This window comes from Hydra vulgaris, chromosome 13 (genome assembly GCF_038396675.1).
Source record: "Hydra vulgaris chromosome 13, alternate assembly HydraT2T_AEP".
Taxonomy (NCBI): Eukaryota; Metazoa; Cnidaria; class Hydrozoa; order Anthoathecata; family Hydridae; genus Hydra; species Hydra vulgaris.
Window position 1 is genome coordinate 30,351,045 of NC_088932.1, and position 27,601 is coordinate 30,378,645.

The 27,601-nt window shown below is 29.4% G+C and overlaps 1 protein-coding gene across 1 annotated transcript; it reads right to left on the bottom strand.

Annotated features, from left to right (window-relative positions):
• LOC100202415 (probable ATP-dependent RNA helicase DDX46) lies at positions 1 to 27,601 on the bottom strand. The gene is made up of 4 exons (XM_065815050.1): positions 27,408 to 27,601; positions 9,614 to 11,934; positions 6,359 to 6,534; positions 1 to 1,673 (listed from the first exon to the last, which is right to left on the bottom strand). The coding sequence occupies exons 1-4, from the start codon at positions 27,578 to 27,580 to the stop codon at positions 195 to 197; spliced, it is 4,149 nt and encodes a 1,382-aa protein (XP_065671122.1). The 5' UTR covers positions 27,581 to 27,601; the 3' UTR covers positions 1 to 194.

Below are 27,601 nucleotides of genomic sequence, written 5' to 3' on the forward strand. Positions count from 1 at the left end.
TTATTTTTAAATCGTCGTGTTCGACAACTTCTCTCATCATTTTAAAATTGTTTAAAATTTTCTATAACTTGAACTTTTCAGTATTTTTTTTTACTGTAAGCGATTGACAATTGATTTAACACTATCTGTATAAAGATTTCTTTCATAAAAAAATGAAAGTTAAATTCCTCAAATGATTTTAAAATCATATTTAATCACAGAACTTTATATCTTCCAGTTTGTTGTTGCGGCTTATAGCTATGTGACTCGGCACGAATAAGTTCCTCTCGAAGTAACCGTTTTATTTCAGCTTTAGCTATTTGTATGCTTCGTTCGGATAAAGATTCTAAATATAAATGAAGACGTTTCTCATCTCCTTCTGGTTTCTTATTTGGAGGAATATATAACCCACGTACAGTAACACCGGATTCAGATAATTCACGAACTTGCTCAATAACTTCTTTCGAAGTGATACGCCATCGGGCTTGTTGTGGAAAATCATTAATATCGATCTCATCTTCGTAACGCACATTATTTGGTTTTGCTTCCAAATCCGATTTTTCAGGTTCAACGGCTTTGTAGTTCAGTTTGGCATTAACTTTATCAGCTAACTGCTTCGCAAGGCCTACGCCTGTTAATGATTCGAGAGCTCCACCGTGTAAAATATGTGCCGTAGCTTGAGTGTTTCTATCAACAACTTGACCAGAATGAAGTTTTTTATTGATAAGTGCAGCAATATGAGAAGCCTGCTTTAATTTTCCTTTGTCCACATTTTGTTCAGCCGCTTTCACTTTTTGCGCTTCAACAACCTCTGGAGCAAGAGCAATTTTCGGTTTGTTCGAAAACGCCTTTTCAAGATCGGCTTCAATTTTGTCCATCGCACTCTCTGCTGCTTCAGCTTCGTCGTCTGAATCTTGTAATCCAAGCGAAAATTTTTGCATTTTTTTTGCATCGCTAACTTGTATCTCCTCATCAGCGTTAAATTTAAATCCTTTACCAGAAAAACCGCAATTCGACTTTAGAGTCTTACCAGCGAGTTGCATTTCAAGTTTAAATTTGTTCCATAGCTCCATTACATCGGTCGGAGGAGTACATTTCGCTAATTCAAAAGCTTTAATAATATCCCCAGCGTTTCTGCCTTGTTCTGGCGTAATGAACGTAAAAGAAGTTCCTTTATTTCCTGCTCGTCCAGTTCTTCCAACTCTATGTACATAGTCCTCATAATGATTAGGACAATCATAATTTAATACCAGCACTAAGTTTTTTACATCTAAACCTCGAGCTGCAACGGAGGTCGATACCATCAGTTTTGTTACACCATTTTTAAAATCTGCTATTGTACTGTCTCTGTCAAATTGATCCATTCCACCATGCAACGATAAACACGGATATGCATTTTTTAATAAGTCTTTAAAAAGCATATCTGCAGATTCCTGCTTTTCTACAAAAACCAAAACGCTTCCTTTTTCTTGGTATACACCCAATAATTCTAAGAGTTTAAAAAACTTGTTTTCTTCTTCGATAACTAAAGCGTGTTGTTCGACATCGGAACATACAACACTGCGTCCTCCAACTTGAACTTCTATTGGTTTGTTAAGAACTTTGCGAGCAATTGCTTCCATCTGACGCGGAAATGTTGCAGAAAAGAGAACAGTTTGACGGTCGGGACGAATATTATCTAATATTCGCATAACCTAAAGCATCAAGAAAAAGTTTTTTTTTTGACAGAACACAATAAATATTTAAGTATTTTGAAACGTACTAACAAAATAAATGCTGCGGATAAAAATTAAACGAATTTTTAAAGTAAAAAATAAGATAAATACAAAGATAATGTGCTCTCTTACATTCTTATCTTAATAAAACATAAAAGAGCATATATTATAAATTAAACTTTAATTTATAAATATTTATATAAAAAATAACAAAGGGTTAGCGACAATTCTGCATTTTTATTCATGTGACATAGGAAGGCACTTTACTGAATGCCCCGTAACCTTCGATATACAATGCTAAAAAAAGTTTTTCTCAGGGAGTTTTTGGGACACAAATCCTAAATTCAAAAATAAAAGTAAATCAGCTTTTTATGTTATTCCAAGGACGCATAAATAGACGGACGTTTAACGCATTGTTATAGATCACAGGCGCCGCTAGTTACTGAAATTCTACGTGGGTTTGAAATTTCAGCGTCATTTTTGGAACAATTTTACAAAACCGACATTTAGCCGACATTTTTGCTTTGCAAACTTCTTTTAGTAAACATTTTATTACCCGTACAAACACTAACCTTCGGGAAATATAAATGCATTTTATGTAATTAAGAATGTCTCATGTGATAGTAAATATTTTAATTGAATAATAATAATAATTGAATAATAATTTAAAAATATTTTTGTAAAAATGCAATATGTGATATACTAAAATGAATATTGTAAAGTAAAAACAATTTTCTACGTGTTGTAGGTCATATCATAGATCATTTATAGATTGAAGTAGAGATTGTTGGCAACCATTACTCCCAACATTTAGATTTCGCTAATCTTTTAAAGATTTAAACTTCTCTTTTTTGACGGAAGTTTAAATCATTTTTTGTCTCACAACTTTGTTTTAATATTTTTCGGTATTTGAATTTTTTTTTTACAAATAGAGTTCTAGAATAATCATATGATTTTAAAAACTTTTTATTATATAGTTATACAGGAGTTATACAAGACTGATTGAATATTTAGAATATTTTTTAACAAAATAGTAAAATATATTAACCACAATACTTTACATAATAAAGTTGTTTTATTTAATTGGAGATGAGACAGTTATCATTTCGATGTATAATCGTAAAAAAGTATTTCCACACGACACAAATGTTTCCTATCGTTTAGCTATTGTTATATATAAAAATAGCTAGCGCATATCTTGGCTTTTAAACAATGAGTTAAACGTCCATCTATTAATGCGCCCTTGGCTATTCTAAACATGCTATTTTTATTCAACATCTATTTGCGTTTTTATTATAAATTTTTAAAATGAGAAAAAATAACGATTAGCAACGTGTCTAATCGGGATTCCAAAAAAAACCTCTATTTACAGTTCATCACTTATTCACAATCAGGTCTTAACAGTTCATCACTTAATCACGATCAGGTCTTAACAATTCATCACTTAATCACGATCAGGTCTTAACAGTTCATCACTTAATCACAATCGGGCCTTACCAGTTCATCACTTAATCACGATCAGGTCTTAACAGCAACAGTAATTTAGCATAAATATTTGAGCGAACACAATTTAATGTAAAAGTCGTAATCTTATTTTTCAATTTTTTTTTTTTATATAAAATTTATTTGTAAAATGAAAGTCATAATACAAATGATATCTGCTGCTTATCGTTAAATCTACTGTTTATCGTTAAATTATTTTTAAAAAACTTTTTGAAACCTTTTCGATTATATTTAACAACGATAAAACAATTTAGATACATGTTTACATTTTCTTAATTTATTAAATACTATTATTTTTCGTTTACCTTAAATTTGCTGTTTCGTCTTTCGAATGTCAGCGAGCATCATTCATTAATTTGCAATGACTTAAATTTTCAATACATAACCTGAACATATACTTATCTAAACGATTTATCTATTTGTCCTAAAATTAAGTTTTAATCCAATCACCAATGACAAAGTTTGTCATTGGTGATTTTTTCTTTATTGTTGATTTGTGTCACTCTATGTTCCTATGTTCTCTTTTAGATGGTTCATACTATGACCTCACTAAAAATATAATTTTCTACACCTAATTCACCTTATAATCGTACTTCGTTCTATTACCTTAAAGCTGATAGGGGTTTCTTTTGTAATTTTCTTCACGATGGTCCTTGGGTAAACAGCGTAGGTTGTTATTGTACATGATTATAATTTGCTTCTATGAACTCTGAGTTGCCAAGTAAACGTCCTTGCCCAATTATTAATTTTAAACATTTTATCCTACCCAGATAAAATGACCCGGACCTCAATAGTCTTAAATCAAAACCATTATGTTAAGAAATAGAAAAATCTTATGAAAAAGAAAAAAGAAACTGAAAAAGAAAAATCTTATGGAACCTTTTCTACATAATGCAAATGGTATAAAAAAATAATATTCAAATTAAAAAAAAACTAAAACAAAGATTTATATAACTTTTTTCTATTCTTTGTACCTATTATTTTTCTTATTTCAAACTATTTTTTTAATCTTCCTTGATTTAATTAAAAGGTAAATACTATAAATAGTATGCAATGTTTATAAAGCTCAAAACACTTCTCTAAAAAAGTGTATGTAGTTTATAAGCTTAAAAAATCAGAAATAAAATTTCAATTATAAACTTTTTCTTTGTATTAGCAAAAAAAAATTTTAACTTAAGAAACATAAATAAAATATTTGAACCTCAAATGCTCCAAATATAAAAAACTTTGTGCTGAACCCAAAAAGTTTCTTATTAAAAACATATAACGTATATAATATAATACAAATGCAATATGCATAAACATGTTAGTCTACTGATAATGTCATGCAATGCCAATAACATAATACATAAACTTAATTATGATGGCGTTATAAATGATTTTGCATCAATGAAGGCCAGAAAAGTAAATTTAAAATGACATTTAAAAAATATTGAAACATTGTTATTATTGAAATTTAATAAAAATTAGTTTGACCTTTTTTTTGGGGGGACGCCAAATTTCAGTTTTGCACCGTTTTCATCAATAGGCTAGCATAGATTTAAATTGTTTTCATCTATATTAATGATCTTCCAAATATTCCTACTCCTAAAGTGGCTCTATTTGCTAGATGAGATAACCATATACTTTGGTCAAAAAAGTTATGAAATTTTGATTGCTAGAAAAAGCAGCTGACCTTTAATGCTATCTCTCTTCTAAGACAGCATGGTGCTCCATTTTTTTCATTTCATTCTTTAGTACTATAAATTTCTTATTCACCCTTGTATGGAATACTGTTTTCATATTTGGTCTGGTTCTTCTAATTATATTCATTCTCTTTTAGACATAATTTAAAAACACATTGTAAAAGTAGCTGAACCTGCTCGAGCTCCCAAGATTGTGCTTCTATCCCATTTGTCATATGGTTGCTATGGTTGCATAATTTTCTAATTTCTTCAACTACTAACATCGTCACTGCTCAAGTTACATACATCTCTCACACATCTCTTGTTCAATTCTATAAAACTCAATTTATTCCAACACAAAATTCTTGTTCTACCTAAACTCAATCTCACGTGACTCTCATTCAACAAATGATAAGTCACATGAAATTGCTCAAAAACCTTTTATAAACGTTGTTTTACCTCAAACACAATACTTTAGAAGTTCTGTTTTCATGTTTTCCTCACTCATGCAGTTTACAGTTATTAAAGTCCTCTCTCAACCGTTTTCTTGTCATTTAACTTTCTTTGCTTTCTGTCAGAGATGTTAACGAGGCCAAAAGTAGCAAGGCCAAGACCACATGCTACAAGGCCGAGGCCAAGACCAAGGCCAAGGCCAAGAGTTTTAAGGTCAGGGCCAAGAATAAGAGCTTCAAGGCCATGGCCTACACAAACATTTTCAAGACCAAAGACTTAAATTTTTGCCTTACGTTAAGGCCAATTATTAACAAAACTGTAAGTAACAATTGCTGTGACAATAAAACCCCATGTTATAAAAATAAACCAAGGTTATGTGCAGAAGTCAATTAGAAAATATACTTGTAGATATATATGAAAGCCCAAAACAAAAATACCTGAAAATAAAGATTGAAAACTTTTAATTCTTTAATTTTATCTTTTTTTTTTTTGAAGGCCAAACCCAAAACAATCAAGGCCAAGGCCAATAGTTTCAGGATCAAGACCAAGGCCAAGGCCTTAATTTTGGCCTTAAGGCAAGACCGAGGCCGAGGCCAAGGGCTAATAACTCTACTTTCTGTTAATTACCAACTTAAATAATATTGATTGCAGTCTTTTTAGAAGTGAACTTTTTATTAAAAATATATATTTAATTGTATAACTTTGTCTCAAAAATAAAAAGTATACCTATATTAGATGTAAAGAGAGTTTGCTTTATTTAACATATAACCATTTTCATTATGCAGGTTTAAAATTTGAAAAAAAGCAATCGGTTAGAAAATCGGTAAATCAATAAAAAAAGGCTGATCAAGCCGATACCGATGCCGATTAATTGGTATAGCACTAATATATATATATATATATATATATATATATATATATATATATATAACATATATATATATATATATATATATATATATATATATATATATATATATATATAACACACACACACACACACCTGAAGTTCAAATTATATTAAATTTAATATATATTAAATACCTGAGGTTCAAACCCCATATCAAACATACGATCAGCTTCATCCATGACTAGGTATGTACATCGTCTACAGTTTGTAACCCGGCCATTATTTGCAGTAAGCATGTCAATCATACGACCCGGTGTGCACACAATAATTTCAGCACCTTTTTTGAGCTCTGCTATTTGCTCACTAATGCCTAAAATAATCACAAAAATAAAGTTTTATTTCAAAGAAGAGTTTTTTTTACAGTGTTTCTTATTTTAATATTTAAGGATGTAATTCAAATAGATAAAAAGGTTTTTAGTTTTGTTAAGCCCATTAATTAAAAAAAAAAAAACTAAACAAAAAAAAAAAAGAAGATATATTTAAGGGTATAATGACATCATATGTAAACCAATTGGCGAGATTTAGAGATGTTTTAGTTGTTTTGACATTTTATGTTGTCATTAATAAGAGGTATATAAAGCCTACATAACATAACGATACATAAACAAAAAAATCTTTATCTAAGAATGAAATAAGATAATTCAAAAAATGAAAAGAAATTGAAAAAAATGTATGGCTTTAAAAATATATGCCTCTTAATGAAACAAATAACCATAGGGAATTAGTTACAACATCCTTGAACCCGGACAAATTAGTATAAAGCTGAAATTTTGCATATAATAAGGAAAAAGATTAATCTTCTGAGTTTATCTGGACATGAAATAAAGCCCCATTGATTACACCTTGGGAACTGTATTTTTAGGGGTAATTTCAGTAAAACTTGATATTTTTCATATAACTAATTTATATATGATCAATAAATTAAAATGAGCTATGACTTAAAAACAATTTTATTTTTAAATTAAACATTTTAAAAGTTTGATTAGATGTTTTGACCACACAAAACTTCATTATTTTTAGCTTTTAACCCTTTGACTGCGGCAAGCCACGATCATGGCTTTTCCATTGAACTGCGGCGAGCAACGATCGTGGCTTTTAAAACTGATCTTTAAAATTATGACCTTATTTGCAAAAAATTATTGCTTTTCTAAATATTTATTATTATTTATACAATGAGGGGTTAAATTTTTTGTTTATAAATCTTGTAGATGTTATAAAATGAAAAATGGCATACAAAACTCAAAATTGTTTTTTTTTTCCATTTTCGGTTTTTTTTAGTTGAACTTTTCTAAACATCTTTTAATTTTATCAAGCAGCTAAAGAGTTAAAAGATAACTTTATAATATGTTCACGCTGTTCAAAACTTCTTTATTTCATATGCTTTTAAAAGATTGTTTTCAATGAAACAATTTCATGTAATGAATTTTTATGAAAGGAATAATTAAGTTTTGTACCAAAAAAAGAATTGAAGTTAAAAATATTTTGTAAATAGAACAAGTATTTAACGTTGTGAAATCTTAATCTTATTGATATTATTTTGTAAGCAGGTTTTTAGTTTGAAAAATCCGTTTTTGCACCGGTAATTTTTGATCTATCTTCTGACCTTAATATTGAGTAGACCGTTAAGCAATCTTTAAGGTGCATTGGCAGTTTAAGAGAGTTTGATAAAAAATTTATGCAATCTATGGGCAAAGACCATCTTTTATTCTTCAGCTGGAAAACAATATAGAAATAAGTATGAAACGTTTAATATGTGGTTATAAAGATTGCAAAATATTTAATAACTCATTTGCTGTAAGAAATTCTTTCAATATTAGCAACCATTCATTATCTTCTGGTGTTGTGTCAGTCAATAGTGAAGATCTCGTGACAAGGCTGAAAATATTTTTTTACAAATTAAGTTCAATAAAGCAAAGTTTAATTTTAAAAAATTTTTATTTTTGAGTGTTTTGGCCAAAAGTAAAAAAAAATAATTGTATAAAGCAATTTTTTTGATGATTTAACACTTCTTTTTAAGAGATTTGCAGCAACTGCAGAGCTTAGTCATCTCCTGTGATTCTTGATACTTATGACAGAAGTTGCCAAATAGAAATTGCTATGAACTATGTTAGCTATGAACTATGTTAGCTATGAACTATGTTAGCTACATACGAAAAAATTATAGCTACTCTTATATTATATGGATGTGATCAACTATTTCCAATTAAATCTCACGAACACATCAAAAGTCCAAATTCAAAGGTTCTTCACAAAATGTTATTCATAAAAGAAAATAATAAAATCTAGTATTCAAAAGACCGATTTCTATACAACTTGCCCAACTAATTTTATTTTTATTAGATCTTAAAAAAGGTAGCCAAGAAGGACATATTTGCAAAGAACACACAAAAATTGCTAAATCTTCATATTATTTTTATTTGGTATGTTTCTTTAATACTTGAAAATATTTTAAATATCAATACCTTAGTTTTGTCACACTTTTAAAGTTATAACTCTTACTAAAATGTTAAGTAAGCATAAAAATTGCTAACCAACCATATTTTATAACCATATGTTAAAACATATTTTATAACCATATGTTAAAATTGACCTAATTTTTGCACCAACAAGGAGGTTCCCAAAGTGCAATCAAGGCGCCTTTCCTTACACTCATCCAAAGATTTTCTGTGCCAAATTTCAGTTTTATACTATTTTTTGTCCTGGTTGGCTCATAGTTTTCTTTGACTAAAAGTTATAAAAATATTAGGGAAATGCATAAATTAACAATAACATCAATCCCCCAAGAAAACTTTTAAATAAAATTAATGAACACCGTAAACTATTAGATTGCATTTACCTTTCATTGCATTTATAAAAAATTATTATTAAATAAAGGCTAAGTTTTTAGAAAAGAATATATTTATAATTTGCTTTTTTTTACGATTGCTCTGGTAGATAAGAAACTAAATGAAAGTGTTGTAAAAAGATTACTTTGTTTAAACTTGCATGCTTTTTATATCTTTTAAGATACAGGTGTAGACCCTACTGACACCTTAGTAGCTGCTAATTAATATATGCAAAAAGATTTGAGAATTTCTGTTTATTTCAAACTTTATAAAAAAAAATTTTTGCAAAATTGTTATGTAAATTTATAAATAACTTTAAAAAAAAATTATACGAAGATTACTGCACTGACAGTATTCTTAGGGGACTTGAATGAAAAAAAAAAAAATCTATTTTATAACACTGTACTTACTGATTAATATTAAGAATACAAGAATAATATTAACAATAAGAAAAGACCAAAGGTATCAGCGATATTCACATTACTTAATGATTTACCTCTCAACATTAACTTTTAACATTAGAGAAGAAAAATTAACATTTACGAATGTAAAGTAAAATCTTACCACTTCCACCATATATACAAGCTGCAGTCAAATTTAGTTGTTTACAAAATTTCTTTGCCTCTCTAAATATTTGTAAAGCAAGTTCTCTTGTTGGTGTCATTATGATGGCTATTGGCCCATCATTTTCATCAAGAGGAGGTTGGTCAATAACATGACGAAATAATGGAATCAGGAAAGCAAGAGTTTTGCCAGAACCTGTTTTTGCAATTCCTATTAAATCTCTACCAGACATAATTGCTGGGATAGCTTGTGCCTGAATTGGTGTTGGTTTTTCATATTTAAGTTTTTTTAATACAGCTAACACTTTTGTGCTTACACCTGCTTGTGACCATGTTTTTATTGGTTTTGGAATGCTTTTGCCACGCACTTGAATGTCTCCTAAACTTTCTCTATACAGTTTAACCTCTTCTTGTGTCATCTTAGCAAGCTCAGGAACTTCAACATAAAAAGCACGTCTAAATGGAGGATAGTATATTTTTGTATGGTCAGCAACAGTCAGTTCTTTTTTTTTTTTCCGAACCTCAGAAAAATCACCAGCTGTTACATCTAATGATTCTTCTTCTTCTGATGAATACTCAAGTGCATCTTGATTCTGCTCAATAACTTCAGGTTTGACTTTTACATTTTCTGTCTTTTTAATCACTGTTTTAACCACCATAACTGTCTCTGCAACATTTCTTTGCACTGACTTTTTAGTTTTTTTCGCTGTCACTTTTCCAACTTGTTTATCAATACTTTTCATGTATGCATCTAAAGGATCTAAGTCCTCTTCTGCTTCTTCTTCATCTGTTTTTTCTTCAACTAAAGTAGATTTCTCATCCTTTAACAAACTTTTGTTTTGAATTTCATTATCAATTTTAACTGAAGTTTTAGATTCTTCTTCAGCTTTGGCTTCAACAGTGCTTATTTTTTCTACTTTTATATTTTTTTCTTCATTCAACCCACTTGATTTTTCATCTACTTGGTCATTATCTTCTTTTTTTACTTTTGTAATGTCACTGTTTTCAGCAACTTCTTCATCTTCATCGTCATCTTCAAGAGTCCACTTCTTAGAATCATTCTCTAAAGTAGCAGTAGTTAAATCTGCGTCATTCTCAGGTTTTTTAGTGCGAGATTTTCGCCATTCTTCTATTCGCTCTTTGCGCTTTCGCATTTCTTCTTCATAATCAGCAATAACTGCTTTAGATTCCGAAGATATAACCTTTTCATCATTATTTTCATTTTTACTAGACTTTTCTTTTTTTTCTTCATCTTTACTAGTTGTATTGCTAATTTTCTCTTTTTTATTTTCATCTTCTTTAATTGTTTTACTTACTTTTTTCTTATCATTACTTTTGCTTTTTCTTGAAGGACTTTTGGATTTACTCTTTTTACTTCTTGAAGGACTCCTGGATTTACTCCTCTTACTTCTTGAAGGGCTTTTAGAGAGACTTTTGCTTAGCTTTCGATTTCTAGGTGACCTACTACGCCTACGCCTTATTGGACTTTTACTAAAACTCTTTTTATTGGTAGGACTTCTACTTTTGTTACTTTTTTGTGTTGAACTTTTGCTATCTTTTTGCCTAGACAAACTCCTACTCCTTCGACGTTTCAAAGGACTTTTACTTCTCTTTCTTTTTAATGTTGGACTACGGCTTTTAGTTCGCTTTTTAGATATAGGACTTTTGCTTTTTTTGCGCCTAGTTGGGCTTCTACTTTTGGTTCTATTTCTTCTTGATGGACTTCTGCTTTTGCTTCTTTTCTTTCTTGGCGGACTTCTACTTTTGGTTCTATTTCTTCTTGATGGACTTCTACTTTTGGTTCTATTTCTTCTTGGCGGACTTCTACTTTTGCTTCTATTTCTTCTTGGCGGACTTCTGCTTTTGCTCCTCTTTAGTTTAATTGGACTTTTAGTTCCACTTCTTTTGTGTCTAGAAGGACTTCTACTTTTAGCTTTTTTCTTTTTTGGACTTTGGCTTCTTCCTTTCTTCCGTTCTCTTTTAGGAGAAACACTTTTTTCTTTTTCTTTTTCTTTTTTATGAGATTTAATGTGTTTACTGCTTTCTTGTAAAACCTGATTAATACTTGCTTTGATTTTTTCAGTACTTATGCTTCTTCTTTTTTTATCTTTTGATTGTTTATTTTCCTTTTCAATAGCTTTTATTGAACTTGGACTTACTTCTTTTGTTTTTGTTTTTACTTTTGGAACAATTTTTTCTTTGCTCTGCAACTCTTCTTCGCTGTTTTGTTGACTTTTTTTTATCTTTTTCTTTTCTACTACAGAATAGTCAGGTGAAATTGATCTTTCTGAGGAAGAATCCTTTTTTTTTGAGTATTTTGAGCTAATAAATTAAAAAGAATAACACAAAATTATTATAATTTTAAAAAATTCACAAATGATATTAAAGTAATTATTAAAAAATTATTTTTGACAAATATTTAAATTCAAATATACAATTATTTTTTATCATTTTGGTGTGATTTAAGTTTTAACTAATATATTTGGTGATTTAGTTTTGATAATGCTAACTTTTAACAGTTTTTTTCAAAAAAAGAAGAAAAAAGATTAATTAAAAAATAAAATTTATTTTTTGTCAAAATAAATTTATAACCAACATGTTATACTTGAACCCGAAACCTCAGTCAATCGATATACTTAATCTATCACAGATAGCTATTTTAGTATGACATAATTAACATTTCTTATGTAGCAAATCTCCATATATTATTATCTGTGAGGGTTTCAAGATATAGACTAACTATCAAAGTAGTACATGCAAGGGAGTGCCGCAACATCGATATACACATACATACATATATATATATATATATATATATATATATATATATATATATATATATATATATATATATATATATGTGTGTCTGTGTGTAGGTGTGTGTGTGAGAGAGAAAGAGGGAAGTGGTCATGTCGCCATATATCTCAGTATATGGTCATGGTCATATGGTCATGTCGCATATACCTCAGATTTAGCTGATTTTATACACTTGATAGGACTTTGTAAAATTTTATTCTCTAATTTCAAGCAGATCCTGAAAATTCTCTCTTATCTATTATTAATTATTGGTCATACTTAACTTTTACCATTACAAATAAACATTTAAAGGTTTCAAGCCAAATAACTTTAAAAATATTTGATTAATTTACTTCAAAATTTGTACCTGGCTTGTACCTTGATTGGACTTCTGCTTGGAATAAGGAATCCAATAAAATGATTTTAAATGTAATAAATTATCATTAATTATCCCTATCATAATAAACTTTATATCAAAGTAATATCAAAGTATCAATTTTAATGTCATTTTTTATATACCTTAATAATGCTCAAATAACCCATATGGCCATGATACCAAATAAAAAAAAAAAATTACAGATCATTCTCATGGTGGTTTAATAATAGACATTTATTAGCATCATATTATTTCCTAAGCTGAGCTTTTATTTGGTATTTTTTAACAGTTGGGTGATTTTTTTATGAAGTGCTCAACCATTATAGTTTTTAATCTATGTAACCCCTTCACATGCAAAGTACTCTTAATGTGATTGATTTCATCATGAATACCCCCTTGCTCTCTATAAGTACCAAGTCCTACTTCATAATGAAAGATAATGCATGGTACTCCAGCATTTGATGTTTGGGTGTCAGCATATTTAAGCGCTGGGTCAATTTTCACACAAGTACTTTATGAAATCTTCGATTTGATTTTATATTGACAAGAACATATATATGTTGTTATATATATATATATATATATATATATATATATATATATATATATATATATATATATATATATATATATATATATATATATATATAAACATATTGATTTAAAAAGCAAAGTCCAAACAACTAAAATGGCAAACAATTTTTTCAAAAACTTGATTTTCTAGATTTATGGTGTTCTGCTTATAAAATAACATACGGCATACAAAAGCCCTGTTTGTTATATTCATTGAACTAATTGCAACTTGTTACAAATTGCAAACTTAGAGAAGAATACTTGGAAGATTTTACGAACTTCAATAGTTTCCTAGTGTAAACCAGTATTGTTAAACCCAAGTTCAATTATTAGCTTTTGAAATGATTGTTTTGAATAGATTCTTATTTATTTTATTAAAGAACTTCAAAAGCAGCAGTTTGCTTGATTTTATAACTAATGCTTTCTTCACAAGTTTTGCTTATGTTATCTTCCTGTTGTTACTGTCGCCTTTTGCTTATGTTATCTTTCTGTTGTTACTGTCGCCTGCGAATTGTGTGTAAACATACACCTGAACTTATATACATTATGTAGATAGGTTAAATTTGAAATTTCAGACTTCCAAGTACAACGGTTCAGAAATTATAGCCTTAGAAACATGACACAGTGGCCCCCCTCAATTTACAAATGGTCAAAACAGACTACTTTAGAGCTGTATAATTTTTTTCTCACTTTCAACAAGTGTCTCATTTTTGTAGAACTATTTTCTGGATAGTTCTCTCTTTAAAAAAGTGGTTTTTATTAACTTGTGTTAAATTAGAAAAAAATTATGACCTTCTCAACTTTGGAAAAAATCATAAAATTGCTAAAATATGCCAAAATTAAACTAACTGTAGCATTATTCTATTCATCCACAAGTCTTTACAGATAAGTTTTTTGATTAGCTACTACTGTCTGCAATAAATGGGCAAAATATAGGCAGCTTGTTGCAGTTTAGAACTTAAATATATCTAAAAGCAAAAAGTCCTCTCGCCTAAAAAGTCCAATTTTCAACCATTTTGAGATGCTTGTAAATTTTTCTAACACTTTATTTTGATCTAAGATTAACAGCATATAAGACCATTAGACCCAACTATCTGAAAATGCAAACATTATAAACTTGTCGAACCCACACCAAAAATGCCAGCATTTTTAAATAATCCTATTTTTCAATCATCAACGGTTGAATGTGTTACTAGAAACCAGTGCTTCTCTAATCTGCCAACTGGCCTATGTGAAGGGTGCAACTAATTATAAGTCATTTCTTAATAAAAAGAAAGATATGGTTGGTTGTCCTCTCCTTGATCTGGTCTTTATAGTACACAGGGGGACAAATAAAGGGGGCAGTAACTTTTTAGAGACCTTCATTATTGTTCAAATAAAGGTCTCTAAACCAATTTAGAAATTTAGATACTTAATATCTAAATATCTAAATTAATTTCAAAATGAAACCATTATTTCTTTAAATTCTATATTATTTTAGGTAATCAGTGGTCTGGACCCCCCCCCCCCCACACACACACACTCACTCACACACACACACACACACACACACACACACACACACACACACACACACACACACACACACACTAAGGTGAGGGGGAGGGGTGGGAGGGGGTTTGGGGTGGCACTAATCAAAGGGGAAGGGGGTAACCAACCTTTAGTAATATAATTAACTTTTGTTAATTCCCATTTAAGACCATTGCATATTTGCTGCAAAATCTGGCACACATTTTTGATAGTCACTATCAAAATTTGAATCTTATGGTAAAAGCATGAAAAAATGCAATAAAGGTCTAATGGCCTTAACTGTATATTTATTAGAAAATGAATTATGTATGTTTCATGCTAGAAAATGAATGCTTGTATCTTATAAGTTGGTTGCCCCCTTCCCCTTTAATTAGTGTCACCCCAAACCCCCTCCCGCCCCTCCCCCAAACCCCCTCCCGCCCCTCCCCCTCACCTTAGTAAGTGTGTGTGTGTGTGTGTGTGTGTGTGGGGGGGGGGGGGTCCAGACCACATATAGACCACTGATTATCTAAAATAATATAGAATTTAAAGAAATAATGGTTTCATTTTGAAATTAATTTAGATATTTAGATATTAAATATCTAAATTTCTAAATTAATTTAGAGACCTTTATTTGAACAATAATGAAGGTCTCTAAAAAGTTACTGCCTTCTTTTTTTGGCCACTGTGTCATGTTTCTAAGGCTATAATTTCTGAACCGTTGTACTTGAAGTCTGAAATTTCAAATTTAACCTATCTACATAATGCACATAACAATATGTAAAAATCAGGAAAATCAGAGATGGTGCTCCACAAAGTTTTCTTTAAATTGGTTGAAATATAATGATTTGACCCTTATAATAATTTGATATTTCTCTGTTTTTGAAAAGATAATCTTACCCTTGTTCCACCTGTCTGGAATTCAATTAGATTAGATGTTGTTTAAGACATTTTTTATTTTATTATATGGAGTGCAGCATTTTCCTTATCACTTTGGATAACACCTGATGAATCCAATGCAAATAGATCTGAAAGGTTTATTTGTGAAGCTGTTGATGATGATGTTGATAGTGTTAGTGTTGTTGAAGTTAATATTGAAGTTGTCTGACAAGTTTCTTAATGTTTCTTTCTGACAATTGTGTAGCTTTATCCAATCTACCACAACCTTGATTGCATAAAATTTTCTATCATATCAATAATTAAGGAAATTCATTTGGAATTGAATAGAAACACTTAGGGAATATTTATATAAGTTTGCCAACAGTAAATGGTAATAGACATGGTGTGCAGAACAATTGAAGACAGATCAAGATGTGATTAATACTTTGAATTTTATGTTTTAATGTTGATTGAGGTAAAAGTTTAGATTGTTATTTGAAAGTATGGTATTACTTAGGTCTTTCACCTTTTTTACCACCTTACCACCTTTCACCACTTAAAGGTCTTCCACCTTTCACCACTTAAAGGTCTTCCATCTTTTTCTATTTTCGTTCCTTTATTGGCTTCAAAGCAAACACATTCAGTTAGATTGCAATTGTCTGGCCACATTCTTTATTTTAGTTCAGTGTTTGAACCTTTTTTCATATTTCACAATTTTGAAAAGCATCTATAACACATTTTTTGTGGACATATATTTACGTGGTTCTTATCAATTCAAATGAAAACAATATTCTACTTTAATATGATGTTTTGTTAAAAGAACACTCTCCAAGACTTTCTCCACATATTCTCATAATGTTCTTAGTTTTGTTTCATGAAACTCAGTTATCTTTAAGTGTTTTTTATAGCTAAAATACAAGATTGTATACAAAAGTGTTTTTAAACTTAAAAACTTAACCAGATGTATAGTCTTATTTAAATATAAACATAAAATTTTCTTTTTTTAAAATATATAAAGTTTTAAAATAAAATTGTAATAAGCGCTTAATTATTCTGTTTTAGTAGTATGGATCATAAAATCAATTATTTCTTGCTTATTTTATTACATAAAAGTCAATTATAAAAATCACACTACGTTATCATTGGGGTTTGGAAACTCCATTAAAAGGCACTCTGGAACCCATTGGGGTTCCATTATACAGTTTGTTAAAATAAAAAATAGTTTGAAACTTTTTAATATTTTCTAATATTAATAAAAACTATCAACAGTAACAAAAAAAACACCCTGTCATTGCATTATAACATTCAGCCATACCATATAACATCATCATAAGATTTGTCATAACAATCATAACTAATCATAACATTACAGAATAAAAAAAATTTATCACCTACTCATGATTGCTATAATGTTGCAATAAAATGTGATGAACATTTTGAAAACTAACAAATTGATTACAAATAAATGACCATGTTAAAAGAAACAAAAAACCTTTAATAATAAAATAAAAAAATAAAATAAAAAAAATAAAATAAAAGAAATCACTGTGGTTAAATAATACTTGTCCTTAACTAATTTATTAAGACTGATTTAAAATACATATTATTTAAAGACATACTTAAATGCATAAATAATTAAGACTGATTTAAAGACATATTTATAAAAAAGATGTTAGGGAAGAATTAATTTGGAGAAAATAACAGATAATATTTTAACAACCTGCTTTCACTATGAAAAGATTTTTGCCATTAACTTTAAAAAGAAGAAAGCAAAATATTTAAAAAAAGGTTGAACTTGCGTGATTGAGATAAGAACATCAAAAAGAACAGCACGAAGATAAGAACATCAAAAAGAAATCAAAATAATTGTTGATGATCTTTTTAAGTAAAATATTTTTTAATTAATGAAATTAAAAGTTTATAAAAGTTGAAAAACAAGCTGGTTAACATTAAAAATCAAAATAAGAGCAAATAGATTTCATCTTCATATGTTCACCACTAAAACTTTTCATTGAAGATGTAATCATGACACTAGACATAATAAAACAATTAAGAACAAAATTAAAAACAAGTTTCTAAAAGTTGTCTGGATTTAACTTATCAAAGCTGTTTTGATGCTATAATACAAAGTTCAATGAAAAACTTTAAACTGAAGAAGACTTCTGATAGAATCAGTCACAAAAGCCATTACACTTGGAATAACTGGTTTATCCCACATAAAACTGACATGGCATCCCAAAGCATCAACAGTTATCTGTTGCTGAAAGTAAAGTTAGAAAAACAATGTCAAAATATGAAGAAAATATTGCAAAAGTAATGCAATTTGTCTTTATTTTTGCATGACGAATACATTTCCTTTATTACTTTGATTGCCTGCTCTGCACATTGATTACTTCTGGGGATCTGTAGTATGGATGGCTCTCGTTTCCAATGATTTTCCAAAGAGTTTAAAGCCTTTTTGTATGGATTTAGTACTTCAGCCAAATTATTAAAGTTGTTTTTGTTGTACAGTTGGTCTGTAAACCAATGGTCTGCCCAGCCATACGATATAAATAGACATACTCTTTGTAGAACTGTCCTTGTTGAAGGAATTAAAATAAAGGCCGGGGTCGCTATTATAGCTCTGGAGTTCCATGACGCATTGCTGATGTTTGGTGATTTCTAAAACCTGATCAATGGAAAATATCTCTTTTCATCAAAAAAATTGGAACACTTGAGTGAGATGAAATAACAATTTCATATCATCTCTCCAGCCTGATGTTTCAAGAATTATATTCTGTTATCAAACTGTGTTTTCAGTTGTTCGTACTCCTTCAACAGTTAAGATACAAATGGATATTTGATGTTTGGCAATTGTGTTTTACTTCCAAGTTCTTCATCCATCACCAAACGGAGGATTTTATCTAATACATGGTGTTGACGACTGATAAACTGAGGTTTGTTGATGTATTTCTCTGGGAATATTTGTTGCAATATTACAACAACACCATTCTTTTTTCCATTGTTAACGCTGGTGGTATCTGCAACAATCATCTGTATTGAATTCCATAGGTGAAATTCATTGAGGACTTTAGAAATTCCTTGAGGAATAGTTTTTCCTCTGCCATCTACCAAGCCCAGGAGATCCAATTTTATTTATTTTATTTTATTTTTAAGAATGACCACTTGATAATCGATTCTGTCGATGTGCTTGCCATCAAAGTGTAAGGACCAACTTTCCATATGCAACTTATCAATCTTCTTTTTTATTCCATCTTGATTCCCTCTTTGATTGTTGACTTGTAAATAGCTGATTGACATGGAGTTTAGACGTTAATGCCTTCATGAGCCAATTGCTTGCATATGTTAGCAGGTTTGTTTGTTGATACTCTTGTGTAGGTCACCAAGTTGACTGCAATTTTGCTTTTATGATGTTTTCTGCTTGGTGTAGGAGTAGTCTCATCTTCTTCTTCATCGTTTTCATATTCACTGTTGCCAGCCTCAAAGCCAGAATCAAAACCAGGATAGTAAGATGATGAGTTGGATGACCTTTTAGAAAGTTTTTGTCTTTTAGAGGGATGGATTGTTTCTATACTGGCAGCTTGGCCTGTAGAGTATCCCACTGTTCCTTTGCTTTCCACTTGGAGGTGGTACAATCGCTTGTCCTCGGAAGATAACCATGTTCCATCCACTTTAGTTATAACAAAAATTTCATCAAGAGGTTTGTAGCTTCCCGCTTGACACATTCATCATAACATTTCAGTATTTTATCAAGCTTTGCAGATAGATATGGAAAATTCAGTTAATTCTTCCACAATTTTGTGACTTCGTTGGAAATTTCCACTATTCACTCCTTTCTTCCTTTGATTTTTGGTCCAAGGAAATGGTAGTGTCCAATACTTTGCTTTTGGAGAGGCATTCTGCACTTTTCTTCCAGTGAATATTCTTCTAAAGGGACCATTCTTTTTCTTTTATGAGAGTCTTCAAATTTTACCAGATTATTGGTCTTGACATCCTTGTTCTTCTGAATGCTACTATCGCTAGGCTTGTATGTTGTTGCCATGTGTTGCTTCTGTAATAACTATAAAATTAGATAAGCAGCTAAGTCTAAATTGTTCTTGAATATTCTAAATTGTTCCAGAATGTTCTAAATTGTTCAAGAATATTCTTAATTGCTCGAGAATGTTCTAAATTATTCTAGAATGTTCTAAAGTTGTCTAAAATATTCTGGAATTTTCCAAAATGTTTTATAGTTCTAAACACTTCTAATCTATACAAGTTTAATGATTTTCAGCAAAGCCACATGTATTAGTAGTAGTAGCAACAAGATTAAATAAATGACGACTCGTAATTTTAATTGCGGGGTGACCTTTTTTTTTACAACGTAGAAGAGTTGAACATGTTTTCAATGTTTTCTAACAAAAGTTCATTGATTTATGACACAGGGAATTATCTTTTTTTTTTAAAGTCAAAAAGTCATAACCCTAATGCTCATATACACAAAAATGGTATCTTTAATTAAAGTCAGAAATAAATGTTTCTATGCATTGTTTTTCAAACAAAAATGGAATGGGTTTCTAGCTAACATATTTTTCTTTATGAAAAATTAAATTTCATTATTTTAGCATCAAAATTATGCACCACAGATTTACTGTGTAATGATAATTTTAACAACACAAAAAAATTAATGGCATTTTAATAAGATGAGAGCTGTTAATTACTGCATATTTAAATTTATACCAATTAAACTGATTCCTGTTATCACTACATAAAGTCAATTCAAAAATACACAGTAATTTTAACTCCACTGTTCACATCTTAGAAATCTTTTAGTATGCTCATATTACCCTAATGATTTTTATTTAAAGTATCAATGAAAATTTTTTAATTTATATAAATTATAAGTATATATTTTTTATAATAAATGTTATTAAATTTCAAACAATTATCATTTCTATTTAATGTTGTATTCTCGTATTCGTTTATATATATATATATATATCAAATACAACTATCTGCGCGTTTTTCAACCTTCTGTTCTATTACATAAAATCGTATATAAATACAAAGTTATAACTCCCATGACAACTATAAAACTACAATAGTCATTAAAAACCATAAATGAATGCACGTTTATCTACATGACTTTTACCATGTATACATAATAAATTTAATTCACCAACTTTAATTGAACATGCCGTTCTATTAAAGTTGGTGAATTAAATTTATTATGTATAAATCCGGAGTGCGTTATTGTTAGTTTGTTGCATTCTTGAGAACCATTTCGAACTTGAATGGCATCCTTTTATATCTTCCTTTACCATTACCAACTTCATCTTTTGGTATATCAAGACCATTGTTAAATGAGTCATTTTTATTATGAGAGTCTGGAATACGGGGACGCAAGTGTGAGATATGTTGTGGGAATACCCTATTTGCGGTTTCCACATCAAACGACCAGGTATTTTGCTTCCGTACGATACCAGGTATCCAAAACTGATCACATTTTGTCTCTTGAGCTGGTTTTACCCAAGCATTGTCACCTTCCTCGAATATGTTGTCTACTTCATATTTTTCGGCAAACTTACATGTATCGACACCTGGAATAAACAACGTTGGTTTTTGCTTAAATTGCTGTTATGGACTTTTACTACAGTTTTATGATATCGTCTCATTGTACAGTAATACTGCCAGAGCGATTGAGCAACGTGAGCGGGCGACTGTTCTTTTAATTGATCTGTGTATCCGTTCAACGATACCATTGCCTTGAGCTCGATGAGCTGCTCGAAATTATAAATTAACGTCCCATTCGTCGGAAAACCTTGTTAGCGTGTGTGAACGAAATTCATTGTCCATTAGAAGGCAAACTGGCGGTCCAAATAAAGAAAATATTTCTTCAAGCTTTCCATTTTACGGAATAAGGATCAATGGAGTTGCACTGGTTACAACTGAAAACAACATTCTGGTTGTTTCGTAAACAAAGTTGCAATGTACAATCGACACCAAAATGACCAATTAAGTGAACTTTCCATATGTCTTTCTGTTGGATTAATTCGGGTTGCACAGACTGTTCTGCACCATTTTTGAGGGATTCGTGAAAGTCGATTGGCCAGATTTAGTTCAGATGGAATCCATTGTACAATAATCTTAATATCTTTTGCTATTTCCTTTATCGTATTCAGCCGTCATTTGTACTAACAATTGAGAAATTCCCTGAGTCTTTACGCGAAATTCTTTTTTTTAAACTGCGTTCAACCATCCCACGGTGCTCTTGTTATTGCTGTATACTGTGAGTTCTTTTATATCCCATTTACTGGCAAAATTTGATCCTCGAAGTATCAAATCTAGTTCACTTATATTAGTTTGGTGCGTATCACTTGTCAGTCGTAGCCATGCTGCATCTTCAATAACTACTCCTCCAATTAGAAGAACTACACCCAGTCCTATGGATGATGCATCACAGTAAAGCTCAGCTTTTCCATTCATTGGTACCAACCATTTTCCACCAACCGAGTCCTCTTTTTCCAAACGGTGAAGCAACTCATTCATTTTTTCTTTGCAATCTTCAGAAACATACTCATTCCATGGAATATTTCCAGCTACTTGTTTGATGTATGAAACTTGTAAACACAAACTTCCTACCACCGGGTAATGTCCAATAAATTTACCTAAATTGCTAAAAAGCTGTGATCGTGTGACTGCATTTGAAGATTCGAATTGTACTACATTGTCCCGCTTCCATATCAGTTTCCGATTTTTATTTCGTTCGACTCTCAAACCTAAAACACGTCTTTTTTCTAGGTTTTCTGGAGGTTTACACTGCAACCCAAACTTCTCAAGATGCTTCGCTACATTTTTAGCTGTTTCTACTTTTTCATCAACAAATATATCATCAATGTAATTATCACATGCTTTCTTCACAGTAGAATTCATATTGAGCATGTGACGAAGAATTGTATTCATTATTGTTGGAGCCACATTGATGCCAAAACAATTTACAAATTTGTTGAGAGCTCTAAAGTCTCCCACGGGGCGTATTTTCTACCTTTATTTTCTTGCACAACACACATAAGCGGTATCAATACTTAAGATGGTCCCAATGCTTGTTCATTATACGGCACAAGAATGCCAGAGTTGATCCATTCATTTATTTCTTTTTGGTAACTACGTTCATGCTTTTCGCTCGTCTTGTATTCGCGGATCATATTATTGATTGCGGGCTCTTTATTCCAGTTCCATGATGTCGTCCACTTTTTTCCGTCCAACTTTGCTGTAAAATCCTGATGTTTTATTTTGTTATTTTTGTTTATTTCTTCGTTTATTTCGTTTTCTTCGTTTACTTTGTTCTCTTCGTTTACTTCGTTCTTTTCGCTTATTTCGTTCTTTTCGTTTATTTCGTTCTTTTTACTTCTTATATAATTTGCACCACATTTTACCGTGTTTATTTCTTTCTCTTCGTTTATTTCATTATCTTTGTTTATTTCGTTCTCTTTGTTTACTTCGTTCTCTTCATTTATTTCGTTCTTTTTGTTTATTTCGTTTTCTTTATTTCTTATATAATTTGCACCACATTTTGCCGTGTCACATGCTAACATTCGGATGGTACGGTTTTTATCACCATATATATTAGGGCTCCTCCGAATTTTTCAACAGCATCCATTCCAAAAATCAAATCAAACCAGAACAGTTTGTCCTTTATAATTAACAAATTAACCATCCAATATATTCCATCAATTTCCAATATAATTACCATTTCACTTAGTACTTGCACAGTTCCTCCCAAAGTTGTGATGAATTTTTTACTTTTTGAAACAAGTCCACATGTAGATTTAGCATTAACCACGGTAATTGAACATCCAGAATCAATTAATGCTGTTCGGAACATTCCGTTTATTTTAACTTTTAATGATGGCAACGCTGTTTCAGGGAGAATACTAGATGCCATTATTTCCAAATTCTCCCTTTTCCTTTTAAACCTTGCAATCGTTAGATGCAGTTCTTGGCTCATGTATGTATGTATGAACAATTCTTGCAAATGTAAGTTCTTCAGGTTCCAGTAATAGCCGTTTGATCGTAGCTCCATTGTTAAAGCCAGTGATAAATTGGTCGCGCATCCTATCATCTCTATCCGTAAATTTGCATCCTTCAGCAGCTCTTGCAATCCGTCGTGAAAATTCCATCACACTCTCGTTACTTGCTTTTTTAATTGTTGCAAATTCAAAGCGTAGTATTAACGATGACTTTGGTTTAAAAAGCTTCATAATATTTTCTTCGAACTCTTCGTAAGTCACTGAATTGTCTTCTGGGTATGTCGGCAAGCATAGATCTTCAAATGCAGAATAAATCTGTGGTGGCAAACATGTTAATGTTATCGTTTTTTTCTTCGCACAATAGCCGAAATAGCTTGTTGCATTCTCGTATTCGTTTATATATATATCAAATACAACTATCTGCGCATTTTTCAACCTTCTGTTCTATTACATAAAATCGTATATAAATACAAAGTTATAATTCCCATGACAATTATAAAACTACAATAGTCATTAAAAACCATAAATGAATGCGTGACTTTCATCATGTTTATCTACGTGACTTTTACCACGTATACGTAATAAATTTAATTCACCAACTTTAATAGAACATGTAAATGTGTAATTATATACAAGCATGTAATTATATACTAGCAATGTGTAATTATATACTAGCATGTATTAACATGGAAACTTACTATTTTTAAATTAGTAAAAAAAAAACACTTCTAATTTAAATTAAGTGTAAATATTTATTAAACAACGATTAAAAGTAAACTGTGTTTAACCTTTATTTTAAGGGTTTCCAATAATATTATTTAATTACTAGTGAAGTTTAAATATCATTATTGGAAATGAAAGAAAAAAAAAGTATTATTGCAGGGGCAGATGCAGCATTTTTTGATATTTATGATAGCTAACTTTTAGCCATGGAACAAACTCTAAACATATATATTACTATACTTATGTCAAATAATAAAAATAAAGATGCTTTGCATGAAAATTGCAATGATTGGAGCCTGGGTACAAAAAAGCACTCAAATTTTGGCTACAACTGCCCTATAGGCAAGAGCAACAAATTAATATAATATTTTTTTCCCTAATCTTAACTGAATCTATATTCATTCATAAACTTTAAATTTCATAAAATAATTTCTTAACGTTTAAAAATTACGACCTTATAAAATTTGTAACCCCTCAAATTGAAGAGGTTCAAACTTTATGTGGTCATAATTTTTGAACGTTAAGATATCATTGTATTGATTAAATTGCGGTTATCACGTGATTGTAATGTCATCACCTTATTTGAAATGGTAAACCAGTGAAATATTCTAAAAATGCAAACATTAAAAAAACCTTTGAAAAAATTGTTTAAATTATTTTTCTTCCTCGAGTTTAATTAACAATTTAAACATTTTTTACGCTGCTTTTTTATTTCTAAGTAATTAAGCTTTAATAAATAATAAATTATTATTAATTAGTAACTTTAGTAAAATATTTTAAGCATTGTTGAATGGATAATTTGAGGTAGCATTGTATGTTTATAATGCATGTATGCTTATAAGCATGTCAAAATTTAGCAATAATAAAAAATAAACATAAATTCCGTATAAAAGTTAGAAAAAAGAAGTATAGAACTTCTTTATAAACAGTTCAGCAAAAAAAGTTGTATAGAATTCAAATATAAAAGTCAAAAAAAGCAAGTGATTAAGATAAATCTTTACATTACAGCATTTATATTGTTGGAAATATTTTGAGCACAACAGATTTTAGGCATTTTTATTATCAATTCTTAAGAAATAAGAATTAAGAACTTGGTTTTTTTATACCCAATTCTTTGCATGATTCAATTTTTTTAAACTCTTTCATAACCTCTTTTTCATGTAAGACAATCTTTCTTAACTCTTTTGTAACCACTTCTTCACATGGTATAATCTTTTTATCTCTGATACAGCTAACCTTACCACTCTTGCATAACCTAACTGAAAAATAGCCTATTGTAAATCAATTTTTAACTTAAAAAAATGAAACAATGCCATAATAATATTAGTACATATTCCTCACTGGTATAAAAATTACATCATTTATTTGGAATATCTTCATAATGATTTTCTCATAACAATCTTATTTATCAAAAACTCTTTAAGGATTTCCTCTTTGCAATGTTATCACCTCATTCAACATGGCTGCTAATGGGATTGTTTTCCTTTGATGTCAGAGTAACTTAATCAATGAATCTTCTAATCATACCTTTTTTATACATTTAAAACATGTCTTGTTAGGAATAATGTATGTTTATAAAAAAAATAAAAAACATTCAGAATGTTTTTATTTTTTACAGTTATTATTTAAATTTTTTTTTAACTAATTTTGTTTAGGGATTAGCGCAGTGTAGTGTGCATACATTGACTTATATATATATATATATATATATATATATATATATATATATATATATATATATATATATATATATATATATATATATATATATATATCAGGGGTGTACTCTCATGGTCATCGGATGGTTTGGAACGACTCATTTTCACTAAGGGCAAATATAATTTTTATAAAATGCCTGTCAGTAGCCCAGCAGGACAACCAGACAGTTTGTTACTTACAAAAGTGTGTTTATTAATAAAACTATATTTTATCTATAAAGATTTTATTCCTTGCATTTATTTTAAAAGAAAACTTTAAAAAGCATTTAAAGTAGTATACACTTTATTAAACAATAAACATTATGTTATTTTACTAAACTTAATAAAAAAAAGCAGACTGAATGCAAGTGGTAATTTTTTTTCTAAAAAAAAATTCTTAGTGTAATGAAAAATGTTTAATTTAATAAAAACATGTTTTAAAAATTCAACTAAATTAAATTTGTTGAAGATTGTGAGAGAATAATAGAATATTTATCTATATATAAAACGTTTCTTTGCAGTTTTGGCTTTCAACATTTTTGTTTCACGTAATGAAACCTTTGTTAAGATTGACAAAAACATATGATACATACAGATCTCAACTACGAAAAAAATGACAACATCTTTAATTTAGTTAATAAATTATTTAATTGATGATTGCATGCCATTATATGACCATGCAAATAAAACTTTGTTTTGAAAGTTTAACCACAGCTATTAGAAATATATGTTAGAAGTAAATAACATTGAAACTTTTATTTTTACAAATGTTTTTATATTAGAGAAACTCTTTTAAATAAAGAAACAAATTAATGATGATAATTTTTGTTTAAAGTGTCAATTAAAATTGTATATTATCTTTTATTTATTTATATTATATAAATTATATAAGTATGCATTTTTTATAATAAATATTAATATAAAAATTTTGATTATATTTCGATTTTATAAACAATGACTTTTTAGGACAACTGAATTTTTTCAGATTTTGTTTTGATAAATCAAATAATAAAATATATATGAATAAAATAAATTTTGATCAACAGTTTTTATAAGTTTTTTTTATTTTTTTATTTTTTAACTATACTACAAATAGATGCTTTTTTATTGTAGATTTTTGCTAAAAAAAACTTGTACAAAATTTTAAATTTTATTAATCAATTTAAGTCACACATTAAAAGCATAATAAGATTTATATTTATAGATTAGGCAATAAATAAAAATTGTGTTTACTTTTTATGAGATTCATCACTTGACATACTTTCTTCATCACTACTTTCAGAAGATTCTGAAGAATTTGCTTGCCATTTTTTTGACCGGTCATTTCTATAACGCCTTTTTGGTTTATCTTCTGACTTTGGACTAACACTTCTCCCTCTTTTTTTAGATTTTTTTGCCGATTTCATCTTTAGTTTGAAATAAATAAA

Coding starts and splice junctions, on each gene's coding strand:
- LOC100202415 (XM_065815050.1), bottom strand. CDS start 27,580: ATGAAATCGGCAAAAAAATCTAAAAAAAGAGGGAGAAGTGTTAGTCCA. Junction 11,935..27,407: donor AGTGATGAATCTCATAAAAA/GTAAACACAATT, acceptor TTAATTTATTAG/CTCAAAATACTCAAAAAAAA. Junction 1,674..6,358: donor ATATGGGGTTTGAACCTCAG/GTATTTAATATA, acceptor TTGATGCTTTAG/GTTATGCGAATATTAGATAA.